Below are 11601 nucleotides of genomic sequence, written 5' to 3' on the forward strand. Positions count from 1 at the left end.
AGCCCTGTCTGCCTGATAAGGAGAGAATTTCGAATAAGCTTTTTCTCTTGTTTTTCGTTTGACTTTTTGCTGCAGCCGATTTCTACAATGACCTGTACAAGGACAAAGTCCACGGACAAGGTTGTCCAAGGACAACGAATGGATTAGGCTGAGACCGGTGGCTACCGTGAGTCATGATTGGTTGTTGTCCCCTCGTTATGATTGGGAACGAAATGCGAAATTACAAAGACACGAAGAAGAGACGCTCTCCATAATAACGCAAAATAATTACACCATTCTATCAAGCAAATATTGAGTATTATTCCAAACTTGCAGGGAAAAACCTATCTGGAAACGGAAAAAAAAATGCATTGGCATTGCTACCAACATGTTTAGGACATCAACTTCCTTGAATCTAAAATCAACTCTAAAACCGCAGACACTCACGAACGCAAAGGCAGTCACCCTCTGTCGTGTATTCTAAAGGTGCATTATGTAGTCTGCAGCAGCTGTGGTGCTGAAGCTGACCCCGGCTTGTCACAGGACATAAAGAAGCGTTTTTCAGCGCGCTGTTACGATGGACCTGCCACTGCGTAATTCTTTGGGTCGCGTCCCTTTCCTAGATCCGCTGTATGGGCTTTTTTTCCAGCTACTGCCAGGAAAAACGGTTTTCTTTGTCTTCAAAGCCATATGTGCGGTCCATTCAGTTTAGAAGGCGCTTGAAATCTACAAAACTCGAAGAAAGCTCGACAGAAGTTTTGCCAGGGATGCCATTTGCGCCTGATATTCCTGGTAAATATCATTGATTGAATGATTGAGTGATGGATTGAAAAAAAATCGGCAGAGTCACTTACGAATGCTTACGTGTGGTAGTGGTCCTAAAATGCTTTGACGCATTTAGGAGGTCTTGACGGGCGGGGTCCTCATTCTATAACTCCGTTTGCGAAGTCTGTTGCCCTGGATCTTGTGACGAGGTCTCTCTGGTCTGTACCGTCGGAGCTGGACATAGCTGCCTCCCATTCCTCCTGTTTTTCTAAGCTCTTTATGCCCCTATTTTCTTGATAGGCCCATACCATGTGATATGTCTGCCTTCTCCCCGCAGAACTTACATTTCGACTCGAACGACTTCGTGTTTATGGCGTGTAGCCTATATGGAGTACCAAGGGTGTGTGTGATTTTAATAAACGACATCTCCTGGACTTTTTGTAAAGTTTTGTCCGGCCTGGGTATACCCTTTGGTACAGTGCTGTAGTATGTCTTTGAAGGTTAGCAGTAGTGTAGGGGCTCCGCAGCATCCCTGAAGGATGTCCGCTGGAGAAATCCTCGGGCTGAGGTGCGCTCTCTTCTTCCTTGTGATGCCTTGTTGGCCATCATCCGAGGCCGATGTCGTGGCTAAGAGCAGAATTGGAAGCACACAGGCAGAATTTGCAGGGACGTCGTCAGCAAGAAACCGGTGAAAAATTACAGTTGTAATCGGATGCGATGGATGCTTACCAAAAGCGAAAGTCAGCAGAACATTTAGCTGAAAATGCTGCCGCGAGGAAAATCTTCATTCGTGGATTGCTGGAAAATCCCTTTGGGTTTTCGTGCTTTGTGAGTGAGATACCTTGGCATCAACGTGACTTAGAAACTGTGACGCGAAAGTTTAATCATTGAGACACAACAAGCAAAATCATGTGAGAACGAGGTGTTTCTGCACGATATTCCGTGATTAACCGAGTTAAACCACCTGCAATTTTCTTGGTTACAAAGTAATAGATCTGCATAGACGACAGCTACTCTCTGAATTACCAGCAATATCCATCATGTTCATAACTCTCTTAACATCTCAAAAACTGACCGGCAAGGCAGGGATCAGATTTTTTAATTCGCACATTTTTTCTAACGGACGCCAACGTTACACAATAAGGGGTGTTGTTAAAGTTCAGAATAGAGTCGAGCCCACTTATAACGAACCTGCCAGTCTCGAAGAGTGCTTTCGTTGTATCCTAGGTTTGTAGAGAGCGGACTTCCCATATTACAGCAGAATATATTCAAACAGAATGGGTGTTTATTGCGTCTGATGCACGTCTAGTTCGTAAAGAAGAACCCACTGCGCTTTCTGAACTCGCCAGTACGGTCAATGGCTCCTCGCCGAGACACTAGCTGTTCACAAGCTGCTCTGGGGATGCGAAACAACTAACCGCGGGTGAAGCTTTCACGGCAGCTGGTGGTAGGTCGGAATCCTCGTCATCATCTTTATGATATTCTTGGGAGTCGAGGAGTGCTTATACTTCGGCGTCATCATTCACACAAACTAAGTCAGCATAAACGTGTTCATATCCTGCTAACTTTGAATAAATGAAACACTGCCACAATTAAAAGTACGTCTGAGCTCGAAGGTGTTCTACCGCGTCCTTCGTCGCTCCCGGGTCCATAGCTGAAGCAGTTCGGGGTGGGCTGCACAGTGAGATCTGTCCAAGCAACGTTAATCATTTTCATGGCAGCGAACAGAGAGATCCTAACCGGGACGTCGGCATCTGGTCTCTCAGTTACTCTCAGCATAAGCTGTGTCGCACCTCCAATATAGGACACCTAGAGCGCGCCAATGATGTCCATGTAGAGTGACTGGTTCTTCGCACCGCAGTCATAGAGGACAGCACGTGCTGCTCCCCAAACTATTTGAGCACAAACAGGAACTTCCGTTTTCTTTTTTAACCATGTAGAACTTGAAATGAACAAACCCCTCAAAGAACAGCCGCACGTGATACCTAACCCCCCTCTCAAATAATTCCTACTGGCACACTCATCGAATAAAGAAAAGCCGCCTGTCATTTAGGCCTTAGTGTCGTGCCTGTAGCACCTCGGCCTTCTAGACTTGTCGATAACAAACGGCAGCCGTCGGTCCTCGTCATCGATGCTCGTGTACCGAACGGTAACGCGAAACTTGCTCCTTCCAACTCATACAGTTTGACGGCCACATCTGGTAAACAGTTTTTTCTGCATTGTTTACGTCCCACCTTTATTACTGCTTTATTGAGTCTCCACATTCTTTCCAAAGAATGTTTGCGCCATGAGGACTAGGAGACGCTCTTCGGTCACTGCCGCAGCAGGAAGCGCGAGGTTTTCGACTGCGGGGCGGAGTTGGTGCATCACATCGTTCGCTATACCCGAGTTGTGCGGCCAAGCTTGTTCGTTATACTGCGACGTAATGCCATTGCACTAATACAGATTTTGACAGTAGCATCGCCCTCATTCGCAATAAGTGAGCGTTAAATGCGGCCGTTATAAGTGTGCTGAACTTATAGGTATGTATACGTGCACATCTTTATCTTCACAGTCATAATTACTCCAACTATGTCCACTGCAAGACAGGGCCTCTCACACTCACCTCCAATTAGCTGTACTCTTAGCCAGCCGCGGGTACCCCATGCTTGCAACTTTTATGATTTAATTCCACCTGACTCTGTGTCGTCCTCCCCTACGCTTCATTTGCCTGGAATCCACTCGTTCACACTAAGACAGCGTATCTTATGTCCTGCACATGCCCATTTCGTCGTCTTCTGTTTGTTTGCACTGATTTCTGATTTTCGTGCACACAAGCCTTGATCCAATATTTACACCTTGACAGTAAGACAGCACGCAGACAGAACACTGCAAAATCCCTGACTACCAAATTTCACAACACGCAGACAGCTGCTGAATGAGCATACATGATTATTAAACACTTTTAAACACTGGCGATATTATGGTTATGGCTGCGTTGTTCAAAGGCGTTCATGGAGTTCATGTTTTTCGCCACTCATATCAATACTCACTGCTGTGAAGAAGCAAGATAATTTTCGTTCATGTTTATTACATCATCTAAAATTCATTCATTCATTCATTCATTCATTCATTCATTCATTCATTCATTCATTCATTCATTCACCATTTGGAATCCCAGACTACTCCAGAAGCGAGAGGACAAGTGTTTTTACCATTTACTCGCTTCGAGCGTAGCAGAGGAAGCTCAGTATCAGCCACTCGCTATGGCCCGACAACTATGGAGGCTTGAAAAGATTGCTCATGGTGAAGCCCACATGATGCATCTTATATCCCACGCTTAAAATGAAGCTTGTATTGTTAACGCCTAAATAGAGGTCGCAAGTCACAATACAACATGTCGTATAAGAAAGGGCTGTGCATTGTTTCATTCGCCCTTGTTTTGAAACGCGCTCTCAAACCATGGCCCTCGAAGCTTTAGTCGAAATGAAGCGCCTAGGTTCCACATTGAACTCACGATCTCCTGCCGATCAGCTGGACATCATAGACTGAAACAGCGATCACTGTGTGTCATTCAAGGCGGTTCGTGAGCCCACGAAAACGTCAATCCACCTTTCTCCATCACATTTAATCGCTCTAGACAGCAATTACCTCCGGCGAAAGTTGTTTTAGGCTGCGGAAAGGGTTTTTACAACAAAAGTAACCGATGGTGCACATCTCTTGCTTTAGTGCAACACACAAGTCAAACAGTACGAACTTCTCAAAGTGAGCCTTAATGGAAATCATTTGAAAGTCATTGTTGCTGCTTCATTACAGCTCCAGGTTGGCTTGACACTGAAAGAACAACTGCGTTGTACGCTGGAGGGTCTTCAGCATCTTCCTGTGCAGCAGGCTGAAGTGAGACAGTTGTATCGTGAGGACGAGCTTCCTTAGTGCTCGCTTGGAGGCACCTATCGTAAGAAGGCGGTGGGTCGAACAGGCGGCTCTGGTCACCGTTCTTGGTGCCGTCTTTCAGTGTACTGGACGAAGACGATGGCATCAAGACGGGAACCGAATCGCTCTGCAATGTGACAAAGGCGAATGTCGTGAAATTAAGCGAAGCTGACAAAGCTGAGCGATTTGACACGTGCACTACCACTGTTCTTTAAACTTGGAGTCAATGGCGTATAAAGACAAGTAGGGCAGTGATCACAAAGACAGCATGTGGGATAGGAAAAGCATAAAACCCCATCGCTCACAGAGACTTACGAGCTCTTGAAAGATTGGTAAAAAAGGCCTAATAAAAATTTGTGGAATGTTAACAACACTGTTTAAAAAAAACGGTTCTTTAGCCAGTAATTGTGCGACCGAAAAGTATACCGTATACTATGGTATACCATAGGTATACCATAGCCCTGCCATTCATTTGGAAGGATCCGGTTTAGTGGCCACCACACAGGGCTCTTCTGCTGCAAGTAGATATTTTTTTTTCTATAGCTCAGTCGGAATTGCCATTAACGCAGCTGGTTTTCGAACCGAATACATTAAGCGCAACAATAAAACAGCCCGGCCGTTGGCCGACCGCGGCTGGTAAGTGTTCCTTATTACCTTCTTTCGGAATTTCATCCGCCGGTAATAACTCTAATGGAATATTCGCCGGCAGTATCTCACTTTCACCAATAGCCAAATGGTCTAAACATGTTTTACAGCGGGACCGATATTCGTGATGTTTCCCGACGCTGACGATTAAGTCACTCACAATCACGGGCCGACCTTCTACGCGTGTCTCGTGCTACCTTTGCCTTTTTCGGCTCGGGCGCCCGGTCGCCCGGTCGCCCGTCATCACGTGATAACGCCAATGCGTAGTTCTTGCCAACAATCAGAAGAGCAACTCGTGCACGTGAAGCATGCCTTGAACTTCCGTTGTAATCGAGTGAGTGGAACGCGTAGTCGTTAGATGATGCGACACGTTTCAAAACACCTCTCTAAACGTCTGTGAGCATCTGGAATGTTTGAACACCTGGAAAGTACATTGAAGGAATGAATTAAAGAACTGGTGAAAAAGGTTTAGACAATAATAAACTGCGTTTACGTTTATTCCCGCTGAGTTTCTAGAGTTACGTAGCGCAGCTTCAGAATGTTCATTTTTTCCCAAGTTGTCCTTCAGTTAGCGGCGTACAATTACTTTGTACAGAAGTAAAGCCCCCCAAAAATTTCCTGACCATTTATATATATTAAGGGCAGTGCTTTCTAGGGCAGAAAAGGACGCAAAAAATTGCAGGGGACACTTAAGCTCCGCCTTAAGAGTACGACGCGATAGCCTAATGGGTTAATTTCCATATATGCAGAAGCTCATTCTCTTCTTTACATTCACAAATCCGTGGGAGTCTTCATATCCCTCCTGGCGCATTGGTGCAGCGGTCAAGCGATGCGCCCTGCCCTGAGATGGCAGGTGCTCACCGCAGTGGTCCTTGTGCGGACCAGGTTGATCTTCCCTAGCGGCCAATCATTAATCTAACTTCCACCTGCCACATGGTGGGCAGTTTGCTCACTACCCTGTGGGCAGGTTGTGATGACGCTGCAAGGTCAGCTGACCTAGGTTGCCCATCTGTCTCTTAAGTTGCTGTCCGGGACAGCCTGACAAAGCCACGGTTGTAATTTTTCACTCACAACGGCGACATTAGATTTTCTGGAGAACCGGGCCTTGAACGTTATTGCGTTAAATATGAGGCACTGTGAACCGGAAGTCTACCACAACGTTGTCTGTGAATCTTGAATTACAATTAACAGTTGCTTACACGTTGTTGCGACATTTGTGATAATCTGCGGCTGTCACGGCTACTAGCGTGGACAGGAGACTACAACACTTTCAGTAAAAACACGGATCTGCGGCGAACTCCGATGCTGTCGAGACGCAGCTCAGCAGTCACTGCCGCATATGCGAACAGGACATACATACCTCTTTCCGATCGCTCTTGCAGGAGTGGCACAGGCACCAGGAAAGGGCGAAGACGGTTAAGGTGACGAGCAGGCTAGTGGCGACGAAAAGCGTGCCCAGAGCGGCTCCGCCCATGACGGACGTCCGCGTACGGAACGTCCGCACCGCGAAAAACTCTGCGTTAGGGAAAGTGTTATTAAGGCGAAAGCCTTTAATGTATCATCGTTGCCGACAGAAGGTTGTCAGCACAGGTGTCACACTTTTCGGTTGATCGAAATGGTTGTGATGTCAGAGTGCGCGGATTCGAAGTAGTGAGGTCACACACGGATGCCTGACGCTCCCTTTTGGACCAGACGACAACTAATAAAAATAGTTGCCGTCCGCTCCGACAGAGCGCGTAAGGCGTCCATGGGTGACCACATTACATACAGTACCTCATTACTGCGAACAGAGCCATGGATACAACCAGACTCATCGAAGCTGAGAGAGAGTCGTAGTAAAGAGGCATCCAAAGTCGGCACTCAGAGTGCTTAGTTGTAATGTGTAGTTATAGTATGCAGTCAAATAAAGCACTAGTACAGCACAAACAGCCTCGTAGTCAATGCCAAACAATGCGCCAGGAGAGGCTTTCGCCTTGCAGCACTTTAGAAAGCCAAAGTTCCCCGTGAATTTTTTCGCGTAGCGCGGAATGCAAATGTTAGGCACGAGCTTTAAAAATATACTAACATGTGAACTGTTGCGCCAATAGACTCATTGTGCCGAGAGACGCATGGTTAGGTCAGTGGCTCTCATTGTTTGAACAAACACTGTAAGCCCACCCCCTGTTGTATTTAAATGCGCTTGAAAAAAAAAGCGGTTTGAGCTAAAGGTACCTTCAAATATTGTGTACTTGCCACCTAAAAGGGCTGAAAAATTAATTTTGTTCATTTCCATTGACGCCTATTATTTAAATTCTGAATGGTTATGGAACACGCTAAGTGAGACACGCAGAAGTGGCTGCCTTTGACGTGTGCGGGAGACCACCTAGAACGTAAATCATGTGAGACAACCCTGTGTGGAATCTGTACGAATAGTTATACTGAAAAAACATGACTTCTCTCACTGAAGCAGCATAGCTCACATGGCTTAGCTGTGCTAGTTAGCAGCAATCCCATATTCCTAATAACAAACTTATTTGTATTTTGACCTTTCTCTTAGTAGTTTTTTTTCTCTGTCAGTTTATCTCGTCCGCTGTGTATATAAACCCCGGTTTTAATGCTAAGTTAACCTCCAACCTTTCTGGTTCCTTTCTCTCTCTCTCTCTCTAGTAGTTATATTTGCTAATCCCTTAAAGTAAGTCGAAATGAAAGCGGAATAACCGAAGGCTGATGCTTGTCCGTTAAGGTAATTCGACCCAAATTGTGGGCCCTGAATTTTTCTTTATGGCCTTGGTAAGAATAGTCATTAATCGCGTGGGTTTTTCAATATATGTGGGCACTCATTGATGATAAAGGGCATATGGAGGTCATACAGGTCCCGTGGTCAAATTTTTTGTTTTGTTTTGAACAGTATTATGACGAGCTTTATATTGCTGTAAAACGTAGAATTATTGTGGTAATAAAGGAGATCTCTGAATGACGAGGTTCTATAAGAGCTTGAAAATTGCGCCAGCCGGGCAGAGATTTAGAATTAAAACAATATTTATTCTATGGATACAAATGCAGTGAAAAATGTTCCCAGCGGGCAGTGGTGTATTTCAGCCCTTTAGAATAAACTATTCCTCAAAATTTAGGTTAACACTTAAGGTTTCACGGTTTCACAACTTAAAGTGTTTTCATCCTCAGAGATTACAGGAACAAAAATTAGGAATAGAAAAATTGTACAAAGATTGTTTAGTTTTGAGAGCCAATAAAGTGACATCCTCCCGTATATTTTCTTAATTTTTTGAGGAGTACCATCTGGCACGGATCAACTCACAAGTGCCGGAAATGCAAGATTCGTATGGCCTGAGAACAAACAACGTTCAATGTAAGCACTCACAAAAATCACCATTAGTCCATACTGCACATTCAGTTTGACAGTCTGTTCAAGCTCCAAATTTTCCCACGCTAAAATTTTATGTCACGTGGTTAGCATATGAGGCTAGAAAAGGAATTATTGTGCGGTGGTACTAAACTATGCGCCTGTTCACTCGTACGCTACAGTAAATAAATAAACATGACGTCCTTCCTTCCCGGCGTGGTCCAGGCGTCCACTCAGAGTGAGGCAGTTACTGTGTATTTACTTTTTTCTCAAGGTAATCTGATATTGCCTTTTTTTTTACTGAAGACCATTATCCGTAGCCCTTCGCTATGAGGGACGCCGTAGTGAAGGGCTCCAGAAATTTCAGACCCAGTTGGTCGAAATTTCCGGAGCCCTTCACTACGGCGTCCCTCATAGCCTGAGTCGCTTTGGAACGTCAAACCTCAATAAACCAAACAAACCATTACAGATTATCTACTCGCAGCAAAACGGTCTTTGTCCAATTACGTTTGTTGCGTTTATTCTAATGTGCGCTTCGTAATCTGGACATGATCACGTTAGTTATGAGTTCACATCGCTTGTCTAGACTCACTTGAGGATACATGGGTGAGGCACCATTTCGGCAGAGATGGAACGCTGTCATCGTGTTGCTGGACACCACTGCGGCTCACAGTGCCGCTCTTGTTAGGTATATTGGATCGATGAATGCGCAGTGGCGACAGGTCTGATGATGACGGTGCACCAGTGGAGAAGGATCCGCCGGTGTCTTTGTGACTGGTAGCGACAGTGACATTAGTTGCGTTGACGACACTGCCGCCAGGAGGGCCGCTGTCGTTTGTGACTGCGACAGCGGCTCCACTAACGCCGGTCGTTAGCAGCCATGATGCTGTCAGCACGCAGGTGACGTGCGTCCCTAAATGCCGCATTATCCTGCGTCGTTAGTTTGCATAAGTCACAAATGTGATATCTGCACAGCGCAGGCTAACTAAGAAGACCACATCGAGAATAAAACACGGAATAGTGGTGGGATTATGAACAGATCTCCCGGCTATCACTTAATATTGACGAATTAACTGCATACGGGAGTTTACGAGCGGGTAGCTTACGTTCAAGTGGGCGCGCTTCAGCCTAATAGTACAGTCTACAGCCAGAGCTTCCAGACCACTCGAGGCGGCGGTGGAAATTCATTTAAGCGTTGAAGTTTTTTTTCTGAGCGTTATTACAATTATGAACTGTTGATTCTAGTTATTATACATGATGAACGTAATTCTCTAGTTATGTTTTCTTTCCATTGCCTAAGTATTGCGCTCGGCAGCGGGCACTGCTCTGCAACCTGGCCTGCACGGTGGCTTAGTGGGTACAGTGTTCGCCTGCTGAACCCAAGTTCACGAGGTCGAATCCCAGTCGGAACGGCTGCATTTCTACGGGAATGAAATGCAAAGCGGTCATGTGCAGTGCGATGTCAGTGAACGTTGAACCTCAGATAATGGAAATAAGTGCCGAGACTTCCAGTACTGTGCCACTGAAAGCAGTCGTGCAACTTAACCCTTAGTGACCAAATTATAAATAAATAAAAGGAAAGAATGTCACCTCCACCTCATGCTGAGTGATTTCATTTTGTCACATTCAAAACTGAATACAAAAACTATGTTAGCGCTGCTAAAATTTCAGAAATCGGCATGTAGCCAAATGGCAACAATTCCCTTTTATTAAAATTTGTGCAGTTAATCCGAGTGTGTGAGAGAGCAAATCGAAGCCCTCGAACCTACTCGATGACCCAAAGGCCGCACACAGACCATTATGAAGCAAATGTCTTATTTGTCCCGCAAAACATGTCAGAAAAGGGAAGAAGAAGAAATTTTGTATGCTAGCAGGAAGTCACCCATGCAAGTAACTCTTTTGCGATCCCTTTTTCTTACCATAGCTTCTTCTGAGTGGCTCCACATATTCCGACCAGAAAGCACTGTCCTCTGTGAACGTGTTAGCAACAAGCATTATATCCGAGTTTTGCACCGAAGACGGTATGTCGCGAATTCCCGACTCTATAGGAAGCAAACGGTTGAGAATGCTAAAACCCACATGCCTGTCCCGTACCCTACCTCACCGCTTGCGGCTTCAGCAGACCTGCGCTTTTATTTTCGCCTGGTGTCAATAAAAGCCTTTGTTTGACACCGCTGCACGTGACAATGCCGCTCAAATGCATTTTATCTTATCCTCTAGCTTATCTATTTACCTGCTAGCTTGGACCGGGCTTGTCATGACGTACTGGAAGGGGCGCGAAGGACTGCTTCGGCAGCCATTGTCGAGGTTACTATACTGTGCGGGGACACCTTAATGACGTTAAAAACGAAACATGCACTTCTACATAAATCAGTGACTTCGCCTGCGGACACCGTATCTTATGACACGACACCACGGATTTGTTGCTACTGTTTAGTGCGGACAGATAAAGCAAGGAGCACATATTCTTCAGGACGAATAATGCCGGGTCTTGCACATTGCGAACCATCTTTTCGTCGTCACTGCACACACACTGTGTCGGTCGTACATCGCAACCATGCCAAGCATATTTGCATGTTACGGCGTCATTATCAAACTGGTGCCACGCCCTATGCCCGAAGTTTTTCTTATTAGCTAATCGGCAGCATGTCATCACTTCTTGCGGTGAAAAGTTGAAATTTAACTTGATCAGTGGTCAGCGTCACTCTACAGCGAATTAGATGCCTTCACAAATGAAAACACCGCGACTTAATGTGGACAGGTAGGTTTTCGATACAGTATCCAAGCGTTCCTCTTCGGCTACAGTGGATTACGACATACTACAGTGAAAGCGTACAGTCGTGCAAAATATGAGAGCTGAAGAGGGGAGATATTGATAGGTTAGAACGACCAACACAGGCAGCAGTTAGGGCTCAAGAGGACAGCCAGCCGGAGGCATCAGCTTCAGCAAAAGACTCGCG

General features: G+C 45.6%; 1 protein-coding gene across 1 annotated transcript; it reads right to left on the reverse strand.

The window, feature by feature from the left end:
• Positions 1 to 4334: 4334 nt before the first annotated feature.
• Positions 4335 to 9573, reverse strand: LOC149365555 (uncharacterized). The gene is made up of 3 exons (XM_089585841.1): positions 9234 to 9573; positions 6662 to 6816; positions 4335 to 4783 (listed from the first exon to the last, which is right to left on the reverse strand). Exons 1-3 carry the CDS (start codon positions 9565 to 9567, stop codon positions 4517 to 4519), a joined length of 756 nt encoding a protein of 251 aa, XP_089441967.1. The 5' UTR covers positions 9568 to 9573; the 3' UTR covers positions 4335 to 4516.
• Positions 9574 to 11601: the final 2028 nt, after the last annotated feature.

The sequence above is a fragment of the Amblyomma mixtum genome, chromosome 1 (assembly GCF_055824585.1).
Source record: "Amblyomma mixtum isolate Tamu chromosome 1, ASM5582458v1, whole genome shotgun sequence".
Taxonomy (NCBI): Eukaryota; Metazoa; Arthropoda; class Arachnida; order Ixodida; family Ixodidae; genus Amblyomma; species Amblyomma mixtum.

What these genes read in the sequence shown, in the direction of transcription:
- LOC149365555 (XM_089585841.1), bottom strand. Translation starts at nt 9,567, where the DNA reads ATGCGGCATTTAGGGACGCACGTCACCTGCGTGCTGACAGCATCATGG. An exon ending in CCTCACCCATGTATCCTCAA is followed by an intron (nt 6,817 to 9,233) that starts GTGAGTCTAGAC and finishes TCCCTAACGCAG; the next exon opens with AGTTTTTCGCGGTGCGGACG. An exon ending in GCAAGAGCGATCGGAAAGAG is followed by an intron (nt 4,784 to 6,661) that starts GTATGTATGTCC and finishes GTCACATTGCAG; the next exon opens with AGCGATTCGGTTCCCGTCTT.